Source organism: Stegodyphus dumicola, chromosome 2 (genome assembly GCF_044657685.1).
Source record: "Stegodyphus dumicola isolate Sdum_Otavi_A_Nest chromosome 2, ASM4465768v1".
NCBI classification, from domain to species: Eukaryota; Metazoa; Arthropoda; class Arachnida; order Araneae; family Eresidae; genus Stegodyphus; species Stegodyphus dumicola.
Window position 1 is genome coordinate 4,639,511 of NC_140769.1, and position 26,600 is coordinate 4,666,110.

At 31.4% G+C, this 26,600-nt stretch overlaps 1 protein-coding gene across 1 annotated transcript in view; it reads right to left on the reverse strand.

Moving 5' to 3' along the window:
• RhoGAP1A (Rho GTPase activating protein at 1A) overlaps positions 1 to 26,600 on the reverse strand; it is a 116,830-nt gene that overhangs the window by 26,511 nt on the left and 63,719 nt on the right. Inside the window, exons 9-17 of the mRNA XM_085810393.1 lie at positions 25,503 to 25,636; positions 20,027 to 20,094; positions 18,856 to 18,959; positions 18,703 to 18,756; positions 18,477 to 18,615; positions 15,090 to 15,154; positions 12,874 to 12,913; positions 10,749 to 10,823; positions 2,991 to 3,088 (exon numbers count right to left, since the gene is read on the reverse strand). Of these exons, the coding sequence (XP_085666519.1) occupies positions 2,991 to 3,088; positions 10,749 to 10,823; positions 12,874 to 12,913; positions 15,090 to 15,154; positions 18,477 to 18,615; positions 18,703 to 18,756; positions 18,856 to 18,959; positions 20,027 to 20,094; positions 25,503 to 25,636 (777 nt within the window). The remainder of the gene's footprint in view (positions 1 to 2,990; positions 3,089 to 10,748; positions 10,824 to 12,873; positions 12,914 to 15,089; positions 15,155 to 18,476; positions 18,616 to 18,702; positions 18,757 to 18,855; positions 18,960 to 20,026; positions 20,095 to 25,502; positions 25,637 to 26,600) is intronic.

Here is a 26,600-nt window from a genome sequence, read left to right on the forward strand (position 1 = left end):
GGGGGAGACATATATAAGGCATCACCATATCTGTTTCCAAATGTTGGCTGCTTCAGGCGAAGATGTTCATTTGGTCATTTCGCACAGTTCAGCCCAGCAGCAGTCTGAATTCAAGTTGTAGCTCCTCAGAAGACTTGTGAACGATATAACTAAATATTTTTATACATCTTCACACATGCAAGAGCACCTAGTAAGGATGGAGAGATAACTTGGAAAATACCTTGGACACTTATCTGTATCCAGTCACTCAGAGGATCTATGATAATCACCATACCAAATTCAACAAAGCAATGTAACTTACACCGAAGTAAGCAACATAACATATAAACCACATATCTACCAAGTGTATGATATCATTCATAAAAAGTCATCAGTTTTTTTCTATGTGCCTCTGGTCATTGTTGAAAAGAAAGCAGAAAGCGTTGCTTGAAACTGACTGTTTAGATGCATCAAACAAATAGCTCAGCTAAACATAAATCTCTTACTTGTGTTTCATTTTTTAATACTTATACATACATATTTCATTAACATAACTTTTATTTCATCAAATTTTATACAGATTAGTGTCCATTAAATTATCTATCTATATTACTAATGTTACAAAATTAGATTTCTAGCTTAAAAATAACTATATTGATAATACAGTCAAAAGTCGTTAATTCAGACACCCATAATCCGGACCTCAAAGCTACAAACTTTCTGCGCATGCGTCGCGCTGACATATGCACATAGGCGTTTACGTGTGCGCGTAAGACCTTTACGGCTGCGAATATGCATGTGCGCGTGCGCATAAAACGTTTACGCATGCGCGTTTAATGTATAACGGACGATATAAGCTAAGCTAAAATTATCTAATTCAGTTAATGTTGCAGATTGCGTTGTTCCTTAATCTTTGAATTGGATCTGGCTTATTATTTTTTGCAGACTGTTAGAGCAATTTTATAAAAGTAATAAGCTTGAACTTTCGATTATATCAAATAGAATTTCCGATATATATTTGCTAATATGTAAAGGATCTAAAGTGAAAGTATGTTTTGAAATCCGAAATCTGTTTATCAATTTCACGCTGCTCGACGGGGGGAACGCCGCGGCGCGCAGTACATTGGAAGTTGATCTGTCAGCACTATTCTTATCTTCAGGGCAGATATTTTTATTTTATTTGGCTTATAAATCCTTAGTAAATGTAGTATTTCATCTCAATGTATTCCGTCTTTGATATGATTTAAAACAAGTTCCTCATCATTATAATTCGCTTCCGATATTGAAGAAAGTAACAGAGGTTATTGAAAATGAAAAAATTTCAATTGACAAATTAGTCGGTATTCTCGACACAGCAATTATAGAACTTGAACAGTGGAACTTTGTAACTAAACAAGAAATTATGTTTGTTTAATAAAGAGAAAGTATTATCACATGAAACGAAGCAACTTAAACAACTTACATTGAAAGAAACGTTTAATAAAGTAAACAAATAAGTATTAAGCTTTTTCTTTTTGTAAATTTTGATACCCTTTAGACCATAATTGTTCTTAATTTCCTAAATTACGGTTTCATATTTTTAATTTTGTAATTTCTGCATGCCATCTTACCAGATTTAAACTGATAATCTATAATCTGGAAAAATTGATAATCCGGAATCGCCGAAGTCCCGACGAGTCCGGATTAACGACTTTTGACTGTATAAATTATAGTTTTGGTTAACAACTCTTAATAGGGTGTCAGTAATACTGCTATTATAGAAAGCAATAAAAATGTTTATTTATTTATGCTTATTATGCAAAAATGTAATTTGCATTATGCTAATTAACTGCATTATGCATTACGCTTATCAGATGCAAAAATTTAATCTGAATTAAAGGAGAAAAAATAATTCTCTCTCTCCTTTATATATCACAGCTGCTAACTTCGAAATACGGAAAACTGGGAGCTCTTCCAGAAAAAAGCAAGAAGTTTTTTTAATTGCAGAGATGATATTTTAAAAGAACTGCAAATTCACGTTATAATGCATGATTACAGTTATTGAACTATTTATCATATGGTTCTGATACTAAATATGTTCATATCTAATTAAATATTCTATATGCTATGTCTTGTGGCTGATTTCATTAACACTCTTGCACTTTCATAAAAGAAACCAAGTTGGCAAAAAAAGCTTTATCTATCAGACTTAAATACGATGAAAATAAAGTTAATAATTAACATAAATTCTACTGTGTGGGTAAACATAATAATGAACTATTTATTGGCATAAAACAAAAATTTGAATATTAACCAGTTAAACACTGGTTGAATTTTCATAAAAAGTTCAACAAATATCTACAGTACATTAAAACAATTCAGATTAATTAAAATTTAACAAGAAAAATTATAATGAAAATCACATGGGATGAAATTTGCACAATTTAGATTTCAATAATTCAATAAATTTCCTTCATTGCTGGGAAATACTTTCTTCAGCAAAGGACGAAATTTAAAAAACTAGTTCTGTTCAATGTTCTACCAGCAGACCGAGAGATGTGATGATATACCAGGACAGTCAACAGCTATGATATATATATATATATAAAGCAATTATGTAATCTGAAATTCTAATTTTTGTTTTATAGAAGAATAAAAGAAATTAGTTACAAAATATAATTCTGATTTAGAAAATCAAATTCAATGTGTTATTACTGTTATTTTCCTTCATATAGTAAATAATTGCAAATAATGAGATAAAATAGCATATAAATTCAAAATATCAATTTTTTAAAAAATTTAGTTAAAATTACTTTTCATCACTCCAAGAAAAGCTTGAATGGCAGTAATTATACATTTTTTTTTTCATTTTTAATAGAACTATCAACTATGTCGTTATTCAATTTTTAGGCTGTTTGTTGTTCAACATACTGTTAACTCCTTTCTTTTTCTTTACAGCTAATAATAAATATAAATTATAAAATTCAAATTATTGTACAATCTTAAGGTAAGATTTTCTAAACAACACTGACCTGATTAAAAACAGGTTCCATGGAATTGTAAGAAGTTTTTGTCTTTGCTTTATTAAAGAAATGCCCGTAAGAATCAACTTCAAAACATAAATATACATCTGAAAATTAAATAAATAAGCTAATTAATAGTCATGAAAAACATTGAGAATAAATAAATAACATATGTTTAGTATTTTTTGTTACCAAACGAATTACCAATGTGTCTCTGCCTGCTTACTTTTTCTTTTTGTGAACTTATGCTTAATCATTTTCTGGTACGTGCGACCGCAGAGAAGAATCAGCGAGTTTTGGATATATGTGATTTATTTAAATTAGCAAGTGAAATCACTTTCGATTTGTGGATTAATAGTCAGCGTAGTGTACTTTCGATTCGATTTGTGGATTATGCATGTCACATCCGTAGTGAAATCAGTTTCGATTTGTGCATTATGCGTGTAACATCCGAGGTGGAATCAGTTTCCATTTCTGGATTGTGCGTGTGGCATGGTGTAGTGTAGAAACCTCAGCATTGAGGTGAGTACGTACCAATTTTTCCCTCTTCTTTTGCTAAAGTTGTTAGTATAATATTTATTATTATTCTTAATGGCTGATTTTAAACCAGTTTTAACTAAAAAGAAAGTTCTAAAAAGCTATATAATAATGTTTAAAGGCAAGGTAAATTTAAATTTAGAACAAGCAGAAATTTTAGAGGTAAAATTGTTCGAAACGAAACTAAATGTTTTTAACAGTGAATTTCGCTCTATATTTGAGGAAATTTTTGGTGTGTCCTGAAAAAGATTGTGATACATTCATTACGGAGCAACAAACAGTACAAGAAACTTTAGATGAATTATGGATAACAATAAATAAAAAATTACAGAAACAAGTTGTGTAGCAAAAGTAAATTCACCTGACATTTGATTACCAAAATTAGAACTTTCTTTACAGGGGAAAATAAAGAAGAGTGGATTAGTTTCTATGATCTTTTTAAGGCAAGTGTAGATAACAATCCAAATATTTCTAAATGTCAGAAGTTTCAATATTTAAAGGCTTCTTGTAAAAAAAAAAAGACTGTCTATTATTGAGTCTATTCCAATACCTGATGTTAATTACGATATAGCCTTGCAACTTTTACAGGAACGTTATTGTAATAAAAGAGAGTTAACTAATGCATTAATCCGTAAAATGTTTAATTTGCGAAATGTTTCTGAATCAGCACAAGCTATTTTACATTGTAGTGATGTAGTGAATGAATGTGTACGTTCCTTGAGAACTCTTAAGCTAGAAGTTTCTGATCTTTCTGATGTTCTTTTTGTTTATCTGATAACTGAGAAATTAGATAAAAACATAAAATTTTGGTGGGAAAGAACTTTGATAAAAGATGAATTAGGTACTTTAGATAATTTACTCGAGTTTCTAAAGGACCACACTAGAACCCTTCAGAATAGTAGAAACCAATCTAAAGATTTTAGGAAATTTTCTAATTCCAAAGCAACTTCTTTAGTGTCAAGTAAAAACAGTTGCATGATGTGCAAAGAAGATCATTCTCTTTACAAATGTGGTAGGTTTTTAAACTTAAGTGTCCAAAAAAGAATCAAATTAAGAAACACGAACTTTGTTTTAATTGTTTATCTTCTCAGCCTCATTTAGTGAAAAATTTTCGTAGCTTACATAAATGTATGACGTGTAAATTGCCTCATCATACTGTTCTTCACTTTGATCAAAATCTTTAATTTTGAAAAAATAGTGAAAATAAGAAACCAAAACACACGTTCTCACTCTACACCAGTGCCGAAGTGTTCTTACCAAAGAATGAAGTCGTTACAAATGCCAGCACATGTACAGGACAATTTAGTTATTCTAAAGGTGAACGTGTCAAAACGTGTATTACTGCGTACTGCTGTCATTAAAGGTAGTGATTCCAATGGTAAAGCCATCTCCTGCAGGGCTTTACTAGACTGTGGCAGTGAAGCTAGCTTCATAAGTGAAGAGTGTGCCAAAAAACTAAAGTTAGGTAGACTTAACGAAAAAATTGAAGTGTCGTGCCTTGGTTTATTCAATACTGTAACAAGTGGAGAAGTGGAATTGATCTTTACCCCGCACTTTGAGTCAAACTCCAAATTTTGAACATACGCATTCATGATTCCAAAGATAACTTCAGATGTGCCTAATATGTTGCTTTCTTCTAAAATTGTGAATCGTTTTGACGATCTAGTCTTAGCTGATCCTATGTTCTATGACAGAAAACCTATTGATATTTAGTTAGGCGTAAATGCATTTTTTACTATGCTTAAGGGAGACATCATGAAAAGAGGACAATCATTGTCCTTTGCAATTTGCTCTCAGTTGGGTTGGATCATATCCGGGAACAATATTCCTGATCATTCAAATCTAACTAACACTTATACAGTGAATAATCTTCAGTTTAATACAAACAAATTAGTTGAAAGATTTTGGTCTTTAGACTCTATTTCTGAAGTCAAACGTATCTCTAGTGGAGATAAAATATGTGCAGAATTCTTTAAAACAACACAATTCCGCGATCAAAATGGTCATTATATAGTGACACTTCCATTTCAAGATAACCTTTCAAGGTTGAGTAATTCTAAAGATCTTGCTTTACAAAGATTTAAATCTTTAGAGAGAAATATCTTAAGTTCCCCTGATACATATGAGATGTATAAACAATTAATGAAAGAATACTTGGATCTCGGGCACATGGAACTAGTTCTTAGTTCAAAGTCCTCAAGTCAGGCATACTACATGCCGCATCATACAATAATTAAGGAATCTGGCTCTACGAGTAAAATACGTGTGGTTTTCAATGCTACTAGTAAGTTTTCATCAGGACTATCTCTTAACAACATATTGATGATAGGTCCTAGAATACAACAAGAGCTGTTTTCAGTTTTGATCAAATTCAGATATTATCCAGTAGTTGTCACAACTGATATCATGAAAATGTTTACACAAATTCTAGTTAATGAAGAAGATAGAAACTTTCAAAGAATATTTTGGCAGGACAATCCAAGTGATCCTATTCAAGAATTTCGACTAATACTGTCGCATATGGCACTGCCTCTGTTCCATATTTGGCCACTCATGCTTTATACCAACTTGCCTATGATGAACAGAATAACTATCCTTTAGCTTCAACGGCTGTACTTCAAAACTTTTTTGTAGATGATTGTTTGGTAGGTGCTCAAAACATTGAAGAGTGCAAAAATCTAGTAAATCAACTCTTGTGAATGTTAGAACATGGAGGATTTCTTCTGCGTAAATGGTCATCCAATGACTTGTCAGTGTTAAGCAATATACCCAAGGAGTCGAGAAGTGATTCTGAGGCAATGAAAATTCAAGACAATAGCTCAATCAAAGTAGACTACTTCAACTTTTCTGTGTTCATTTTTGGAGAAAAGTTTAAATACACTAAAAGAGATATCCTTTTTGATTTAGCGAAAATATTTGACCCATCGGGTTGACTTGCTCCTAGTATTATTTATGTCAAGGTCTTGATACAAGACATGTGGAAACTCTATTTATCGTAGGATGAGCCTGTTAGTGATGAGATTGCTAACAAATGGAAGAGTCTTTGAAATGATTTACATCTTATTCAACAACTAAAAATACCGAGATTTGTTTTGATTCCTGACGTAAGCTATATTGATATTTGTGCATTTTGTGATGCCTCCGAGGAAGGCTACTGTGCAGCAATTTATTTGCATTCAGTATCACGTAATTTGGACATCAAAGTCTTACTCTTAACCTAGTTATTGCGTAACAAATTCAAGTATCAGCAACGATAACAAAAAAAAAAAAAAAAAAAAAAAAAAAAAATTACAAATTATCAGAGGTGGTAGGAATTAATTCAGGGTGGAAGCGGAGGGAAGAAACAAATTCTGTCTTACAACTCCAAAACCTTAGTTTAAAAATTATCTAGGCGATTTTCTTTTTGGTGAGGAAACAGAGAGGAAAAATTATAGCAAAGGCTGAAATTATACACAACTGCTTAATTTACATAATAACAACTGTACATATCTTTGAAGAATAATTTTCTTTCTTTTTCAATACTTTCAATATGTTTCCTCTTCATTTTAGAATTTTTGGATTTAATTAAAGATTTCTGTTATTCTAAAAAAGTACACATAGATTTTATAGGAAAAGATGCTAATTTTATTTCTTTAGTGATGTGAACATTCAGAATAAATATAAAATGATATACGGTATGGGCCGGTTGCAGAGCCGATGTAGCAGAATTTTTAGAATTTAGTGACACACCGAGCAATAAAATCAAGAAATGGCAAAATTTTAGAATTTAAGATCCAGAGAGATTGCATCAGGTTGGAAAATGCATAATGCCAGCCCTGTGTACAATGCATAAAGCTGTAACTAAGGTTTTCAGCGTCCAGGGACAATTGAAGATTTTGTGCCCCTTCCTGTATGCTAAGAATGAAAAACATTTCATTCTAAAATTTCGTAACATCGATTTGGCATCCCATGGATGTTGCGTCCGGGGACAGATGTCCCCCCTTGCCCCACCCAAGCTACGCCACTGACGATGCATTGAGATATATCAGATTAATCTTTTAAATTGTCAGTTTTCAATTTCTTTATTAATAGAAAAATTCCTTTCCATAAATTGCTTGTCCATGTGATAAGATTAGAAGCATTTTTGATATTTTCCATGCCTGTATCTAGTGAAAAGTAGAGAAAACAATGGGAAGATAAACATATTAAGAAAAAAAAAAATCTAGTATCAGAAATAAAACATTTAAATATTATGTTTTCCTTGTTTTTCAAAAAATTCTCCCAAAAGTAAAAGTTTATCACAAACTTTCTGTAAAACACATCCATTACGTGTTAATGCCATGAAGACATTTGCCTGGAATCCTCTATATTCATGGGACCGTAAATCTTGCCTTAAAATCCTTATAAACATTGCAAGTTGCAGAGTCAAAAATCCCGAAGAAAAATTACCCCAACCAATTTTGTAACAGCAAAAAGGCTGAAATATTTTTTAAAAAAATCAGAGGGAAAAGTATAAAATTAATTTCATAGAGAAAACTGACGCATATTGAGACAACTACATGGGAAAAACTCTCACCATGAAAAAATTACAACGAAGGCAGTTTTAATTAATTACATAGCTATTTTTCTTTTGCTAAGAATTGTTTCATAAATTGTGCTAAAGTATTTATTACCTTATTTATTTTTCAGATTCAAAATATTGTATAATAAGTTGCCAAAATCGAAAGTAATGTCACTTTATATGATAGCGAAAATAAAAATGTTTAAGTTTAATGTTATTTCTTGAATAAAATTTTGATGTATTAGTATTATTTTAATGAAATTGATCAAAGTTATAATATTTTTAAAAAATATCGTCGAAAAATCCCCAGATTTCCGAAGTTTTCTATGGAAATTGATCTTAAAATCGCTAAAATATTGATAAGTCGCCAAATTTGAAACCATCTAATAAAGAATTTACATTCCCAAACGTGAAATGTTGTTTAAGAGCTCTTCATTAAAAAAAATAAAATAATTTTGAAATGCTTATGTTTCACTTCTTGCTCAGAAACTTGAGTATCCCACCGTTTATATTAGAAATAGAAACAAATTATAACCCATGAACCTATTCACCCATTTTGTCAATGAATCGCCAAAAATATTTATCCAAAATGCTAATTCACATTCAGAATGGCAGTCATAAAAACAGACAGAAAATTCAGATGATTAAAATTAAGGACCTCCTGTCGAATTTTGTTGAAATTAAGGACTTTTAAGGACCAAAAATTGATTCAAAAATACTTAAGGACTTTCAAGGACTCTTAAGGACCGTACGAACCCTGAATAAAGAAACTAATCATCCACTCTTATAAAAAAATCCTATTGTTATTATTATAATACTGTTTAATACTAAAATGAAAATGCCATGTGTTAAATACATACTGCACATATATGAAATACCATATAGTATAAATATTTTTCTGTTATCCAGATCATAAGCAATTTCTCTATCCTAGTTTCTGATCTTTGTTTGGTAATCAATTTCACCTGCTTTACACTGTTAGCTGACTTAATAGCACCTTTATTTTTCCCTGTCGTCAATACCATCCTTCTCGGCCCCAGTCCCAGATATGTATGTCATCTTCATACTTTTCATATATCAGTCTATTTTTTTCATCTCATGGTGATCTTAACTATTTCAGCACTTGACTCTTCTTATTAATTTTTTTTTAAACTCGCTGCTAACGAATTTACAAAATAGTTATGTAAAATCACAAAAATTGTGTGAAAATTCTTATTTATTGTCTCAGAAGATTAAACTATGGGTAGCATGTGTAGTCGTGGCTCATAGAATTGGAGTTGTATTCCAAACAAATACTGTACACCAAACAAAAATTTTCACATCCGAAAAGAATATATGTCAAGTTGGAATTACTTCAAAGTCGGACTTCAATTCTTTATTCTGAGGTGCCACTGTATATTCATTCTACAATACAAAACGTTTGACTGCCAGGTGATAAAAATTTGTCTGATATATTTCACTTCAAAATTTGGGATTTTTGCCATTTATAGTGGCTTTTTTTGAGAGGTCAGTTAAAAATAAAAAGAATTCAAAGTTGATTTGCCCCTCCCATTTAATGTCATTCAATGATATTCTTTTCTGATTTAATATGCAATAACCTAAAATTTATAATTTTTTTTATATATAGTATGCTGAAAGCATTTTACATAGGTGATTTATTAGTTTTTAAATGGTAAAAAGTATGTTAAAAACATTCCCACTCAGTTTTAATACATTAGGGTCATACTCTAATGCTCATAAAAAAAATCATTGAACTTATTTTTCACTTTGGATTTATGCAAATGATGTTACAAGTTGGCTATGTACCAGTATTTAAAGCCTGCCACTGTTTCTTCTAACACATATTTTTATAAGATTGTATGCATAAGATCTCCTTTTTGAAAGACATGTGAGGTTTCTCAGGGCTTTTACCTTGCACAAACGTCTTATAAATATCTTGTAAAGAAAGCATACAGATTTCCTGTATGGAAGAGAATTTTTGAAACTTTGTAAAAAATCACACTAACAGATTGGGTTTTGCCAAATTGGTAAACACAAAACACCTTCTTCTGTATAGGCATAACAATTTTGCATACCAAGAAATATTACAAGTCATCACTAAGAATGCTGGGAAAATCTTTTGTTTCCCTACAATTTTATCATGTTATCATTCCCAATGCAAATTTTTTTTATAAATTATTGAAAGCTGTATATTGTTTTCGCAATAACCCTGATTGTGCAACAGTCTCAGCAATTACTGAGATGATTAAAATACTTTTTCCTCCATGAATAATTACCAGACTTCATTAAAATTAAATTGTCTTCCATTGAGTGATTGAAAATTCCAACTTAGAGCAAATATTCAATAATAAAATGGCTGTCATTAAAATCTACATTCAAGGTTTTATATCTGAAACAATTACTTATTTTTACATTAAAAATTTATGATAATACCACAATTAATCTCCCTTTTTAACAACATAATAAATCAATAATTTCTGAAAAATTGTTATATTATTATATGACAATTTTTCAGAAATTAACAAAGAATAATCAAAGATATTACCAATTTGTATAACAAATTTCATTTTATACACTAATAAAATGTTACTTTCTTAAAAAAAATACTCCCAAACACCTTAATTTTTCTTAGATACATTTTGAGAGGGTGAGAAAGAGGGAATTCATCCAAATTCCCTATTTAATATTACCTGAAGGCCTTGTTAAGCCATGTAAGCTATGCACTACAATATGGAGGTCTCCAACAAGAAGATCTTCATCTTTACCTGTAATTAAAAAAAGTCTAAGTCTTGTCTTTGTTCATGAAGTGACTCAAGATACGTAATAATCTGAAAGACTCAAAACACGTGCTTTAAACCTGAAAACATCCATGCAAAATATTGGTGCAAAGGTGGCAGAATCATTTTATAGGAGGATATTATTTTGAATGGCTTGCATATATTTACCTATTTGGCTATGCATGCTGAAATATACAGAAATTAGTTTCTTAATCTTTATGTCAAAGATCAAAATATTGCCCTTTATTTTTTATTAAAGGTTGGGCATTAGGAGTGCAATTGGTAATAACTTCTTTTTAATTAATAGAAGATAATGCTTGTCCTCATCATGCTGCACCAATGACCAACTGCTTTGAGGGCAAAGGAATGATTTGCCTATTCTCCTGATCTAAATCCAATAGAGCAGTGGTATTCCAATCCTATGGCAGTGCAACCCCATGCTAACGGAAATGTATTCAAAAGCAATTTTGTGATGACAATCTGAGCATCGACCCTTAGTAATATACTAGTACCAGTTTAGACTTTTAAAGATTTTTATCCACTTTGTGACTCCACTATAAAATTTTGTGACCCCAAATGGATTTGAACCCACAATTTAAATACCACATGTGTGGGATGCTGATTCATATCATTGTAGCCCACACCTAGCATTCTCCAGCAGCTTTATGGGGCTATTAATCATGAATATACTTTGTAACTATAGAAGCTCTTGGGCAATCTGATACACGATTAAAAATCTCAGGGAAGTTTATATTTCGGCAAAGGATGACCCCTTATAACTGTATTTCCCCTTTGTTTTTAGAGTCAGTTTCTGAAAACTTAAAAAATATTTGCATAATAGTCCCCTTCATCTATGTGTGAATGAACTTCCATAAATTTAAAAATGGGTTCGCTCATGTAGTGATTGTTTTCATCTTACTAACAAAGACAAACCTTTCCAAATTACCAATGAAGGTCACATTAAACATTTCCCTTCTAACTGCGGAACTTTATGCCAACCTAATACAAAAGAGACCAATTACAGAGAAGCAAACACAAACTGACATTCAGTCTACCATTTCTATGAATTGGATACACATTTACCTTCTATAATTATTTATGAAAGCCTAAAGAGTAGCATATAAACATGTCTTTCAATTATTCATATATTTTCCCCTCTCAAATTTTGGATGATAAAATTAATTTAAAAAAAAGGAAAAAATACTTGAGGAAATACAGTAATTTTTTTTTTTTTTTGTGTGTGTGTGTGTATCCCAAAAAAGTTTTAACACCAAACGTCCCCTACTTCACTTTTTATAACACTTTGAATGTTCTTATTTAAACTTATAGTTTGCAAAAATAGGCATTTCTGAATTATGAAGATATGTTAGGCATGACAAACTAAAGATCTAGTGCACGTTTCCATATTCCTAGCTGCATAATCATTCAAATAACACAAATTTTTATTTTGTTTCTTTAATATTCCCTGCCAGTGTACTTTCTATAAGAAATTTGCTTTCTTTTTCAATGGAGTTATTTTTGCTTATTGGTTACTGTTTAAAACATGAAATTTTTATTATTTAATAGGATATATCCATATGTGTTTAATTTCTCAGGCATTTTTTAAATAATTATTTTCATGCTTATATTTTCCCTGATCATTTTTCATTTTGCTGATTTTTCTGGCGAGTCAGATTCCTGCACAGACTGGACATTGGCTGGTTAAGCTCTCATCAGAGATGGCTGAACCTACCAGTTGTTTAGCACAGAACATATAACAAGAGATATAACCAACCAATTTATATCGCAATATTCTATTCTTAAAAAGAAAATGAAAATATGAACAATGAAATAGTTTATTACAAGCTAGGAAATACTGAGAAATTTCTTAAGAATTTTTATCCTTTTATCACATGCATTAAAATAATCAAAATTAATCACACTGAAAATCTTAGAGGGATTTTTGGGGAAGCAACTTAAATTTCAAACCAAGTTTAACCCTTCAAGCTATCAAATTTTTTAATTAAAATATAACTAATTTTTAGCAACATATACTTACCCGATCGCAACAGGAAAGATCCAAGATTTGTTCCTAGGTGCTTTAAAAAAAATCACGGGATAAGCATATTTGCAATGCATATACAATGCAATTCAATTATAAAATTAAAATTATAAACCACTTTACATAATTCCTTACAGTAAATGTTGTAACTGTACTTAACATAAAATATATCTCATTCATAACATAAAAAGTTTCTAGGAATATTTCACTTTTAAGGGGGGGGACCTATTCTTTAATAAAAAATAACTTAGCTAGAATGCCACTTTAAATTAAATGCATTTTGTTATGATTTAGCAGAATGATATTCCACAGAAATGTTTTAATATACAGGATGTTTTAGCAAAACGGTTATAAACTTTCAGGATAGACATAGTACATCTAGATGATGGATTTCCTGCGGTGGTAGTGACGACATAAGACACAAAAAAGGAAGGATGAGAACAGTGTAAGAAGACAGGCTTATTATGCTTAGTACAGCTAAAATGTTGGAACAGCTTTGGTTGGTATACAAGCACCTGAATGCAACATATTAGATCGGCAAGGGTGTTCTGGTGCATTGGCCTACAAGATCAACAGAAAGCACTTGCATTGACTAATTCCTCTGTGGGTACGTCAAAACACTGGCATACAAAACCCCTGTTAACAGTGTTAAAAACTTCTTGCATGCAATGTGGCAGCTGCTGATCAGTCCGGGACACATCTGGTATTTTCCAGAACATCAAATCTTCCATGCGCTGGAGATCTGCATCATGGTTCGAGGTGTAATTTCAAACACATTCTTTGATGACAATAGTTGTCTGAATTTATTCTTATTTCTTGGTTTCTTGCTAAGCGTAATAAACATGCTTTCTCACCTTGTTTATGTCTTTCTTGTGTTTTGTGTCGTCACTACCGCACCAGGAAGGCGTTTCCGAACATACACTGTTGTGTAATTTTCGATCGTCTAGGTGTACTCTATCTTTCCTGAAAGTTTGTTACCATTTTGTTGATACACCCTGTAAAATATATTTTAAAAGAGCATGATGACCTCCAAAACAGCGGTTCTCAGCCTTTTGACTAACGCATACCATCTAAACAAAAAATTGAAAGTCTTTAGTACCACCACTACAAAATACTACTACCACAACCACCACTCTTTAACAAAGCTCAGATCGCATAAATTTATGAGTGTTAGAGAAAAAACTCATTCAGGATGTTGGGGTTTTAATTTTTGAATTTAATAGTTAAAAATACTTTGCTTCTTTGCGTACCACCGGTTGAGAACCCTTGCCCCAAAGGATCAATGTTCCACATAAAGCCCTTTTTTTGAAAATGTTTGAATTTATATATATTTACATATATGGAAGAGAAAAGTGTATTTTCATAAGAAGGCTTTATGTTCTTTTGACAATGTAAGGGCCTGAAGAAAATAATGCAGCTTTTCCCCGTTTTTTATTATTATTATTTTCACAGCTATATTTAATTAACAGGATACAGCAAATATTATTTTGACTCCATTTTTAATTCTAATTTTCTAATTTGCAACATGAATAATGCTCAATATATGATACACCATTTTGTTACTTTATTTTCTTTTGCTAATTTGTGTAATTTTAACTTAATAAACATTTACAAATTATATCTTAGCAGCATTATGTTATGAAAATTTTTTTTCATGACATAGCAGCCTCTGTGCAGGATTCTTAATAGTCCTTCCTTACATTTAATTATTTGTTAATATTTTCATGTGTGAGTGTATATATATATATATATATATATATATATATTGTTGAAACTTTAAAATCTGATAGAAAAAACACACACTTAAATATGCTTTATTTTTTAAACTTTACCTGTTTTGCAGCTGATGTTAAAAGCACTTATACATTTAAAAGTAATCTGTGATGATGCTAAATATTATTTTGAAATGCACCAGAAAGGCATTGCAGAATAATGGTTAAAAGATAGTTACTCAAAAACATAAAATGGATCATTAATAAAGTTAGTTTATTAATAAATTAAAGTGAAAGCAAGATAAGAAAAGCAATAAAGAATTTATTCAATAGAATTAACCACATTTATAGCATTACAAAAATTTTTAGAAAGTTATAAACTTTAATTCTAACAAAAATTAAGAAAGTTTCATTGAAAAGGTTTGCATTCATATTTAACACCAGCCTTTGCATCCAAATAGATAGCTAAAATCATTCGATTAAATTCCACTTTTAGTTTACCTTTCTGCATGAGGTAACCCAAGCTTGTAACTCATATGCACTGATTGGTGTGTTTGTTGCTGTTGCTAAAAGAAAGGAAAGACTCACATAAGAAAGAAGACAAGAAAATATACAACAGTTATGTATTTTAAAAATCAAAACCATTCATAGTCACAGAAATAAATGAAACTTTATAACAAAATATTTGTTGAACAGTACCTAAAATTAAACTATATCTTAAACAACTAATCAAAGCCAAAAAATAAAGTTACACACACATTTTATATTTTGTCTTCTTAAATTACTCCAGAAATTAAATTAGGATATGATCTTACATAATGTTCTTTGGACGATTACCATGTATAATCTAATCATTCTATATATATTGGGGTGATTGCTATGGTTGCCTTTCTCGGGTGATAACAGCATTGTTCACATATTATGAGTGGACACCCACTGTCTTCATATGCTGCTCATGTTTCTCATATAATCTTGCAAGATTCATCTATGAAATCCCTGCAGCAGCTACCAACTCAAAAGAGACGGCTCAATCCTTCTAGCTAATCCAATCTTCCCAAAGCCGGATAATGATAAACGATGACATATGACACTTGTCTATGAAACCTATTTGGCATTTTAATTTAATTATTTTACATATATTTCCCTATGCTCAATTTTGGTTTACTTACTTTATACTATAATTCACTACTTTTAATTAATTATAATTAAAAGTAGTTAATGAAATATTATAATTCAAAGTTATAAAATAACAAATTACATGGCACTAGAAGTAGGAATGATTTGAAGAAAAAATTTTGCTAAATACTAATCGTACAGTTTACTTAAAATAATTATAGCTGTAGCTGACAATCTACAAATATATAAAACATAATTAGTATTTTAAAATTACTGTATTTTTCCATGTATAAGAAGATAAAATGTACGACATGCACCTTGGTTTTGGGACCCCAAAATTTAAAAAAATAAAGACTTGCTTGGCTGATAGATTGTTTTTATTGGCCTGCTGGATTACAACAGGAAAAAAAAAAAAATATTATAAGTCATTAGAATCAACATTTATTCCGTATGCAACTCGCCATCACTCTTAAAGAGATATGAGCTATAATGCCTACTAACTGAAAATGATACACATATTGCCTGCCTGCAAGAAACATGGCTAAATGACAAGAATCAATTTAACATTAAAGGTTATACAACGATTAGAAAGGATAAAGTGGACAGATGTGGAGCTGGACTTTCATTTCTAATTAAATTTTACATATAAAATTATTTCTGATGAAGATAAAAATACAACTTCCCCCTTTTTTTTCTCATTTTTACAGCTATATTTAATTAATGGGATACAGCAAATATGACAACAGGCAAGGATACAACAAATATGACAAGATACTGGCAACACAGAAGTCCAGGCCCTAGAAATTTTCACTCTTGAGCATTCTTTTGTCCTGGTTAATGTTTATCATGCTGACACCATCATCATTGGCCCAGATTCATTTAGTGAAATAGGTAACACCTAGGCAGATTTGGCATTCTGCTTGGAGACGTTAATGCAAAGAGCCTGACTTGGGGATCATATGTCATGGATGCAAATGGTCAACAGGTGGAAGGCATTCTGATGGATTTAGGACTGACCATCATTAATGATAAATAAAATACATATCTATCAAGATCAGCTGGCACACAATCAGCTCTGGACTTCACAGATGTCAGTTACCAGATATCGCACCTTTGTAATGGGAGAATTTTGGATAATGCAATGAGTCATCACCACCCTTAATATGCAGATGGAAATGGCCGACAAAGAGATCATGGAACTTCAGAAAGGCAAACTTGACTCGCTTTACACAATATTTGGAAGATCTGTGTAGTAATGAACTTCAATTAAAGAATGGGGATTTTGAGGTTAAACTTTTGACTCCCCCCAAAATATTACTAAAGTAGCAAAGAGCTATCTATATAACTAGAGGTAAACAGAAAAAAACAATGGGTCCCATTTTGGAAAGATTTTAACATTGATTCCTCGACTGAGGAGAGAGATAGAATAAAAGAACATTAAAGATGAACAACACAGACCTGAAATGAAATATACTTGCTGAGGCTACTAGAAAAGTTGAGAAAGAAATAGCAAAGGGCGAATGATTAAAATGGGCAGAATTCTGGAATCACCTGGATCCGAGAAAAGATGCAAAATACTGGAGGGTTAATTGGTGCCCTAAATAGACACTCTTCAATCCTAATTGCCAACAGCTCAAATATTAGTGCCGCATCAGCAGACAAAAATAAAGCAGCGGTAAATGTGCTGGCAATGCACTACTCAAACATTAGTAAATTGAAGTTCCAGAGGGAAAACGATATAACGAATACAGCAGTTAGAAAATTATTTAGAGGCAAGAAGATATTCAAACGATGACTCCTGTTAGAAAACTAGTTAAGAATCAGAACCAATGTTTTGGATCGTCAAGTAAAATGTTACATCTTGAAGCAATCCTTTCAAACTATTCTGTAACAAGTGATAATATAAGAAAAGATATTGTTGGGGTAGAATTACTTAAAATGTTGCTGAATCTAATAAGACTCTACTATTCCTATCAAGGAAAACTTCACTTACTTTGGTGGTACTTATGTATTTGAACACATCACATCCAACATCATGGCAAGGTTACTACTAATTTGTACAATAGAATGTACATTCTGAGCTTGTAAACAGAATGAATCTATAGCCTCATGTAATCTTCTTCATACATAAGTGCATCCATATAGTCAAAACAGCTTAAAATGTGATTTTCCTGATCAGGTCATAAACACACCTGCTAAGTAAGGCATGTTACCCAATGTTTTAGTGCTAACAGTTGAATTATGATGGCTAATGACTATATCAAATCCATGGAAATCAACATACATTGTTTAGTGCATTGACAGATGACTTGAATACCCCAAAATTAAATTAGGATATGATCTTACATAATGTTCTTTGGACGATTACCATGTATAATCTAATCATTCTATATATATTGGGGTGATTGCTATGGTTGCCTTTCTCGGGTGATAACAGCATTGTTCACATATTATGAGTGGACACCCACTGTCTTCATATGCTGCTCATGTTTCTCATATAATCTTGCAAGATTCATCTATGAAATCCCTGCAGCAGCTACCAACTCAAAAGAGACGGCTCAATCCTTCTAGCTAATCCAATCTTCCCAAAGCCGGATAATGATAAACGATGACATATGACACTTGTCTATGAAACCTATTTGGCATTTTAATTTAATTATTTTACATATATTTCCCTATGCTCAATTTTGGTTTACTTACTTTATACAATAATTCACTACTTTTAATTAATTATAATTAATATTAAAAATTAGATACATAAAATCATAGTACCAGATGACTGCAATATGCTTATTGCCTCATTCCACTGAGATCGCTCAAATTCAGATGACAGGAAAAAAGTATAACTTTTACCACATTTATGACCTATGCGAAAAAGCAAATTTGGTGATGCAAGGACAAGTTGGGCTTCCTGTAAAAAAAGAAAATAATAGTAAAAGAATCAAAAGGCATTTTTGAAATCAAATGGTTCCATTATTATGCATCTATCATAACTCACCAGCTCTGCAAGCTTTTTCTTGTGCTTGTCAATATTTCTACCTGCTACTCGACGCTAAGGAAAGAAATGTATATTTTCTATTAGTAACTTCAAATACAAAACCACACTGATATTTATAATTTATTCTTTATTACATAAAATAGAGAATTTTACCTCCTTCCCTTTTTCTTCTTTTAATATTTGGTCCCTAACATTACTAGCTCTTGACTTTAGGGATAATATATCAAATGGCGAATTTTCTTTTATTACATCATCATCTAAATGAAGCAAATATTACTATCATATTATAAAATAAAAATATAAGATACTCCACACAAAGTAAACATTACTAGCTCATTTAAGGACAAAAAATTAGGCTACCAATGAGAAAAGTGAGCTAACTATTTGGATAATCAAGTTAACTGTTGCACACTTCACACAAACTCAAAGAGGAGGAACCTATTTATTGATAAAATATTGCAAAATTTCCATTTGTACATTTTAAAGAGCAATTGATTTTCCCCAATCAAAAAAAAAAAAAAAAAAAAAAAAGTACACACATGTATTCACAAGAAATGAAAATAAATGAAGCAATTTGCTAGATTTAACTATTTAATATGAATGATACATTTTTTACAGCATTTTTTTAAAAATATTTCTTAAGAGACTCCTAGAATAAAATTTTGAATTAGATAAGAACAATGCTAACCTTGTTCATGAATTTGACTTCAAAAACCTGAGGTTTTACAAACTTGAGGTTTCCACATGAAAGACATGTTTTCTCAATTATAATCTCACAATGCTCCTTGACTTTGCATTAGGCTCTTTTTGGTGCTTCCTAATTAAAGCGGCATTGCAACTGCTTTGGCAAAATTAGTCAATGCTCAAAATTAATTTAGTAAAATTTAGAAAACTCAACGGCAACCTTCAATTATGAAGAACTGTAATCATATAATATGTATAATGTATGTAAAATGCATTACTGTTATTACAAATTTACCCAATAGAATACTTCTTTTACTTCTTACAAGGAAATAAAAGGGAGAAGATATAATAATTTAAAAAATTCAGCAACTGATCAAATAAGTCCTACCCCCCCCACCAATTAAAAAAAAAAAAAAATTATGGAACAGAATTTTCCTGTAATGTTTTCTTTTACATATTATTAAGATCCCTCTTTCTATGCATACCTTATGAAAAAGAAAAGGACAGTTTCTTATCTCTGTTGGATTACTAATTACCAATGCGCTAGATTTTTCTAAATTATAGGTGGTTGTAATATAACGCACATCAAAGGGAGGATCCTCTCTGATAAATATGATATCTTTAAATAAAAAATACTCACTATTACAGTCTGAAAGAACAACATCAGATAATGGAATAAACCACTTGACTTCAAACGTAAATTTTTGCCTAGAGGGGGTAAAAACAATACATTACACTTCAACACTTTGATTATTGGGAAATGATGAAAAATTGAAGAATATAAATAACAGAGAGCAGATTACTGCATATGAAATGCCCTTTCTAATAGTTATTTTTAAAATACAAAATTTTTAATCTGAATTCCTACAACAAAATTACATAACAATTTTGTGTATGTATTTTATTATTCAGTATGTTGCTGCTGGCATTGTTTCTAATCTTCCACATAAGTTATGGCTTTCAGACAGGTCTACAAATTTTATCAGGACAAGAAAGATGATTAGACAAGGCTTTGAGACCTGGTAAATGATAATATCAGCTTATCCACCTCCAACCAATTTTTGTCAGAGAACAGCTTGGAGATAGATCCTATCCCTTTTGCCCTAGATCAGTGATCTCAAACTCAAATTGTTGCATATGGGCCAAATACACGATCTGAAAGCAGCTGGTGGGTCAAAATTGCCTCCCCCTTTTTTTTAACCAAACTGAAAAAGTTTTCTTAACAAAACTAGATTTTAAATTTTACTTACTGAATATTTTTTTAAAAATTTATAATAATGATGCAATGGAAAAAAATTCCAATTTATATATTTTTTTAATTTGAAATTTAAAGGTTGATATTTGCAAGAAATATGAGATGGTTACACATAGCATTTTAAATGCATTCACAGCTAAATATTAAAAGTTCACATTTATTTCAAATTATTCTAATGCATTGAATAAACCACTAAAAATTTACTTTCAGCTTAAAATAAAGAAATTATCCTCATCATAAACTGTAGATGCTCATCGGTCAATCAGCTTCTTCTTCTTTTTTTTTTTTTAAACTTATTAAGTTTTAACTGTGTACCCCTAACCAAAGTGATTATTCTTATTGCAAAAATTCATAACTGAGAGTATTTGTGTTTTGACAAATGCGAAATAAAAAAGTCAATCAAATCCTTAGTTTAAAATATTTGAATAAAATTTATATAATAGTATAAATTTACTAGCTCCATTTGTAGATTTTCTGGAGCATTGCTCACATTCATGAATGAAAATAATGTCAAATAGGACACGAAATCATTAAAACCTCAAACCTTTCTTCAAATTATCATAATAATTAATATCATAACAATGCTAATTAATTTACCAGAAATGTATTCATGGGCTGCATAAAATAGCTTCTGGAGAAGCATACCATAAGTTTGAGACCACTGCCTTAAATGATTTCAGCTTGATGATATTTTAAGTGACTTGATTCCATTAAGACACTACACATTTACAAACACCAAGCCTTTTTAGTGATAAAAAGCCCTGATCCAGTAATACAATAGTTGGTGTCTCTACGATCACATTGAAAAGTATGGTTACCATACTTCAATAGATGGAGAAATTAAAGACTTTAAATTTACATGAAAAGTAAAATTTTATCTAAAAGCCAAAATGAATGCCTTTGAAGGACCTTCGACCTCTCCTGGTGCTTTTGATCCAAAAGTGTTCAAGCATAATCATTCCACAAAGACACTATATACTTATAAACATTACATGCCTTCTCCCGACTTCAAACACAGACCCAACTATGTAATTCATGATTCTAACAAGAGATTCTACTTTATTGATATGGAAAAAAGGAAGATTTTATTAATCCTTCTCCCTCAGTCACCAAAGATAGCAATATATATATATTTCCATTTGTTTGAAATTATCTTACAAATAATTATGTTCACAGAAAAGGTAAATATTGCAAGCAATATGTATGTTTTCAAATGCAGGTAACATAAACTACCAGATCTTTTGAGATTTAACTCAGAAATTTATTATTAAACAAAATTTTAATACAGATCTTAAAATATAGTCTTCGGATTTATTTAAAACATCTTAAATTTGTAATCCAGAAACAAAATTAAAATGTTTTTAAGTAACTGGCTCATTTGGTCACCTTTGTGTGCTCAATAAGCTCTACCAATAAAATTAGTAACACAACAACCTTCAACATCAGATAATGGAATAAACCACTTGATGACAGTTTGACATAGATTTATGTCAAGATCTCAACCAATTTCGAGGACTAACAGGTACAGATACACCTTCGTCAGTAGCAAAGAAATCTGTAAAACTGGAAAAGCAGTGAGTGTAATGGCCATATTTATACTTCACAGTACAGTGAACGAGAAGGTAGCACCATTTACCAGCAAAAATATTAATGAAATTTTAAAATTACGTTGACAGAATTTTAAGGAAGGACTGGATTAACTAAACAAGATAAATCTGTGTGAATGTGAAAAGCTTCAAGAAAATCAAATTCACCAACTGAAGAAACTTTTTGGATCATTTTTGCAGACCAAAAGTCAAAATTATGATTAAATTTCCAACAATTATTAGTTATCAAAGATTTGTCAATTTCATTTTTTTGGACATAAGATTCATGTTCTTTGATACAAAAGTTTAACAATCTTTTAGTTTGACCGATGCATCTCAAAGCATACTGATACAATATGCCACTAATTTCCCAAGAATTAAAGTTAGAATCTTTGAGTCGAACCATGGATTTTATTGACAGGTGAGAAAATTAATTGAAAATTGAACTTTTGAAGAATCTTTCTTCAGAATATGTTATCTAGAGAATCAGTAAGGCAGTGGAACTGAAAAATCTCAACAAGCCTCAAATATACCGAAAGGTCTCAAAAAGCCTCATCCAACAAGAATTATTTCAACTCGTATCTGTGCAACAATGCAATTCAATTCTGAAGACTGAACATCTGCATGACGACTGTATGATATGATGTCCCTTGCAATGCATGATAAGGGCTTTAATAGTTGACACTCAAGCTGAGTTCTATAGCTTGCATCAGGACACGGAGTTCTGTGCCTAATTTGATCTCATGAGACCAACACTGTATACTAGAAAACCGGAAATAAGTATCTCGAGCTGATGAACTTGGCACATGGAGGATTCTATACATGAATAAAAACCAAGAATTAATGTATTAACATATCAAAAGAGATGATTCTCAACTGTACAAGCAACTGGTTACTCAGTAACGGTGCAGGTGTGTTAAACTGGTGAATATTAGGATTCTTCACTTATTTACAAACTTCTCTCCCAAAATACAGTTTCAGGAACACTCATATAAATTTATGGCAAGAAACAGCAACCTTTTTATCATATCTCGAAATGATCATGAGCACCCAAGATATTGCACAATGTTCCAAAGTTGAGATCCTCAAAACTATTAGAGAACTGTGAATATTTTTTGAGAGGTATGGTGTTTATTGTCAACAGACTACTTCAGAGATTTGAAAAGATTTATGCCTTATCCTGCAATTGTAGCTCTCTTCTTCAGTATGTATCAGACAGAGTGCCTCAAAAATGTAGCAACAAACTTTTAGGGGAGGTAATGCACATCATAAGGATTGAGAATCACATAGCAACCATGATTGGAAGTATCATGGATAAGTGGTATCAGAGGCAGAAGATTGGAATGTGGAATGACCTGATCAAATGCCTACAAACAGCCAGTCCAAAATGAGCAGGTGCCTTATCATACTGTAACATGTTGCACCTCACATTTGCTGTAACATCATCACGTAAGCCGAGAAGAACCTACTCCAGAAAGATCCAATAACTCATGGCAGTCATGCAGGATGATATTTGGCACAAACAATGTGGTAAAACGTATAGCCTAACTAAGCAGTTGCTGACCAAACCTGCCCACATATTTGCTACAAAGTGATGTATTGTGTGATGCCACACACTGTGGGGTTATCTTGAGCCTACAAATGCATATTGTACTGATTGAATACAATATTCCTACTGAATGCAGCCTCATCAGTGAACAACACATAAGGAGAAAAATTCACATCTCAGACATTTTGTTGCAGATACCAGTGTGTTAAACTTACATGTGCAGAATGATCATCAAGGAGCAGTAATTGAACCCTTTGGAGATGAAAGTGTGTAAGGACTTAAGTGTTCAAAACACACTATACACTGCAACAAGATATTCTTAAGGCAGAGGCAATGGCACATGTGATGGTACTGGAATTGGTCTTCATAATACCCAATGCACTTTCTTCCATAATGACTGAACACGTCTATCATGGTCTGCCTTCACTAATCTAGCTATTTCTTAATGACCCTATTTGCACAAATTTCAACACACACATGCAAACACACTGTGCGTAGTTGATGTCTGTCAGGAATGTGTTCTCGATAAATTCATTCAGCGGCTAATGTGCTGGCACCACTCGAATGACGAAACCCTCATTTTCCTCTCCATTGCTTTTGCGACGAGCACCACCTGGCCACATACGATAATGTTCTGGTCATGGGTTATTAAGCAGTTCTCAATCCTTATAATGTGGGCTACCTTCCTATATTCCCTAAAAGTTTGTCACTACATTTTTGAGACATCTGTTTTTCAGCACTTCAGAATATATTACTTAAACCAGCGGTCACAGCGACCACCAACCGGTGGTCTGTGAAAACATTTTGATGGTCCACAGAAAAATTGGGAGATTATTTGTATTTTTATGAAGATTAAGTTTAAAAACTGACAATAACAAAACCTATTATGGAATATGGATTATATATATTAAAAAAAAAATCAGCTACTACTTTTAGCGAAAATCCTTCTGAATTTAGCGACTTTTAGCTATTTTTGCAGGTGCATCTAGAGACTTTGAAAGTGAGAGTTGGCATCCATGAATATGCTGCTGTTATTAATAATAGCGTGAACTGGAATTTTCTTTCCTTTTGAATTACAAACGTATGCTATTGTAGTCGTTAATGATACAGTGTTTCTCCATGTCACTAGGCAACTTGACGGATTTTTATGAGAACCATCTGCATTCTTGTTTATAATTGTATCACTAGAAGTTTCCATTTTTGTTTTGTCTAACTGCTGATCCATGGCACCATTGCTGAGTAAGCAATGATTATTATGTTTACAATAATTAAAAATTGACAGCATAACATTTTCAGTTTATTGATATTGCTTTGTGTTTGCTGGTTTGCTTTTGCTTTTCGTGAAGTTCCTTTTCAGTGATATGGAAATGTGAAGCTCTCTGTACAAGAAAGTAAGATTTTTGTACTAAAAGTAAGATAAAGGCATGCTGCTGAACACCAAATGTTTTGAAAATTATATTAACAAATAAAAATTAGAATTGCATGTACTGGGAAATTGAATTTTGTTTTTGCATATTAATATGTTGATTTTAAGATCTGATTTAAGATTTTTTTTAAATTCATATTAGTGGTCTGCTATATATAAAATTATATATTTAGTGGTCTGTGAAGTTCTAAGGGTTGACGACCGCTGACCTAAACCAAACAATTTACATCCGTAACAACACCATTAAAAATTTTAATTAGAAAAAACTTAATATATTTTTATGAACTAAATGAGGTTTACCTTGTAGATGGCTTATATTTAGCACAAACAATGACATCACTGAACAAAAATAAATGTCTTAGTTTCCTATGACCTTCAGATAACTCAACTATGAAGCTATTTTTCACTAAATGCCTCTGTGCTCTGTCAGTCATCTGAATGAATAAGAAGTATATATTAAAACACAAAAATGTTTTACATAAAAAATTATAACATGAAGATAAAAACTCTACATGTACATAGCATGATATTTTACAAATAAAAAAAAAATTTTGTTTACATGCCTTCAAAATAATCAAAAAAATCAATAACCAATCAAAATGACAGGGATGGAAGTTTATTGGTAGAAACAATGCTATAGTGACATCATATAATAATTAGGCATTAGATAATATTATTTCAAAACACATTAATAACAAACTTCAGAGCAAATTGATTCTCCCATTATAGAGTATGTCTCTCTTGTTCCACATAAACTAGAATAGACCTTATAATGACCTGGCGAATTCTCGCACAGGCGTGAATTAAAACTACTGACTTAAATGAAGGGTAAAAATAACCCTTTATTAATTCAACTAGTTAACATAAAGGCACAGACTTCATGAGTTACAAGGACATCGTCCACATGCGGTGGAAACTAAAACGTAGAATATAGTACAAGTCAAACCTGAAATAAATAGTGCAAGATCACATATAAGTTATGCCTAAGAGAAGGACTCATAGGATTCTAACTGGCATGATACTAACCTGATAAGGCCAAGAGGCTTACTAGCGTGACTGCGAAATAACAATGAAACGTGCATTTAGCTAGCGAAACACGCTCTGAATAAGCTGAGAATTTCACACGTTTAAATAGCAGTTAAATTTACAGCCCGGTGAGAGAATGTGAGAAGTTGAGAAGTCTAGAACAGGTATCAAACTTAAATTTATTATGCAAAATAAGGAAAACCCTACACTGCTTCACTGTGCTACTAAAACCTTACTTTAGCTGGCAGTCTAATGTAGTGCAATCACAACATTTTTTATATAGAAGCAGAGCAATTGTATAAAAATTGAATGTGTCAAAATCATAAAGAATGATCTTCAAGAAGTTTGTCAGGGTTTATTAAAGAAAAGTAG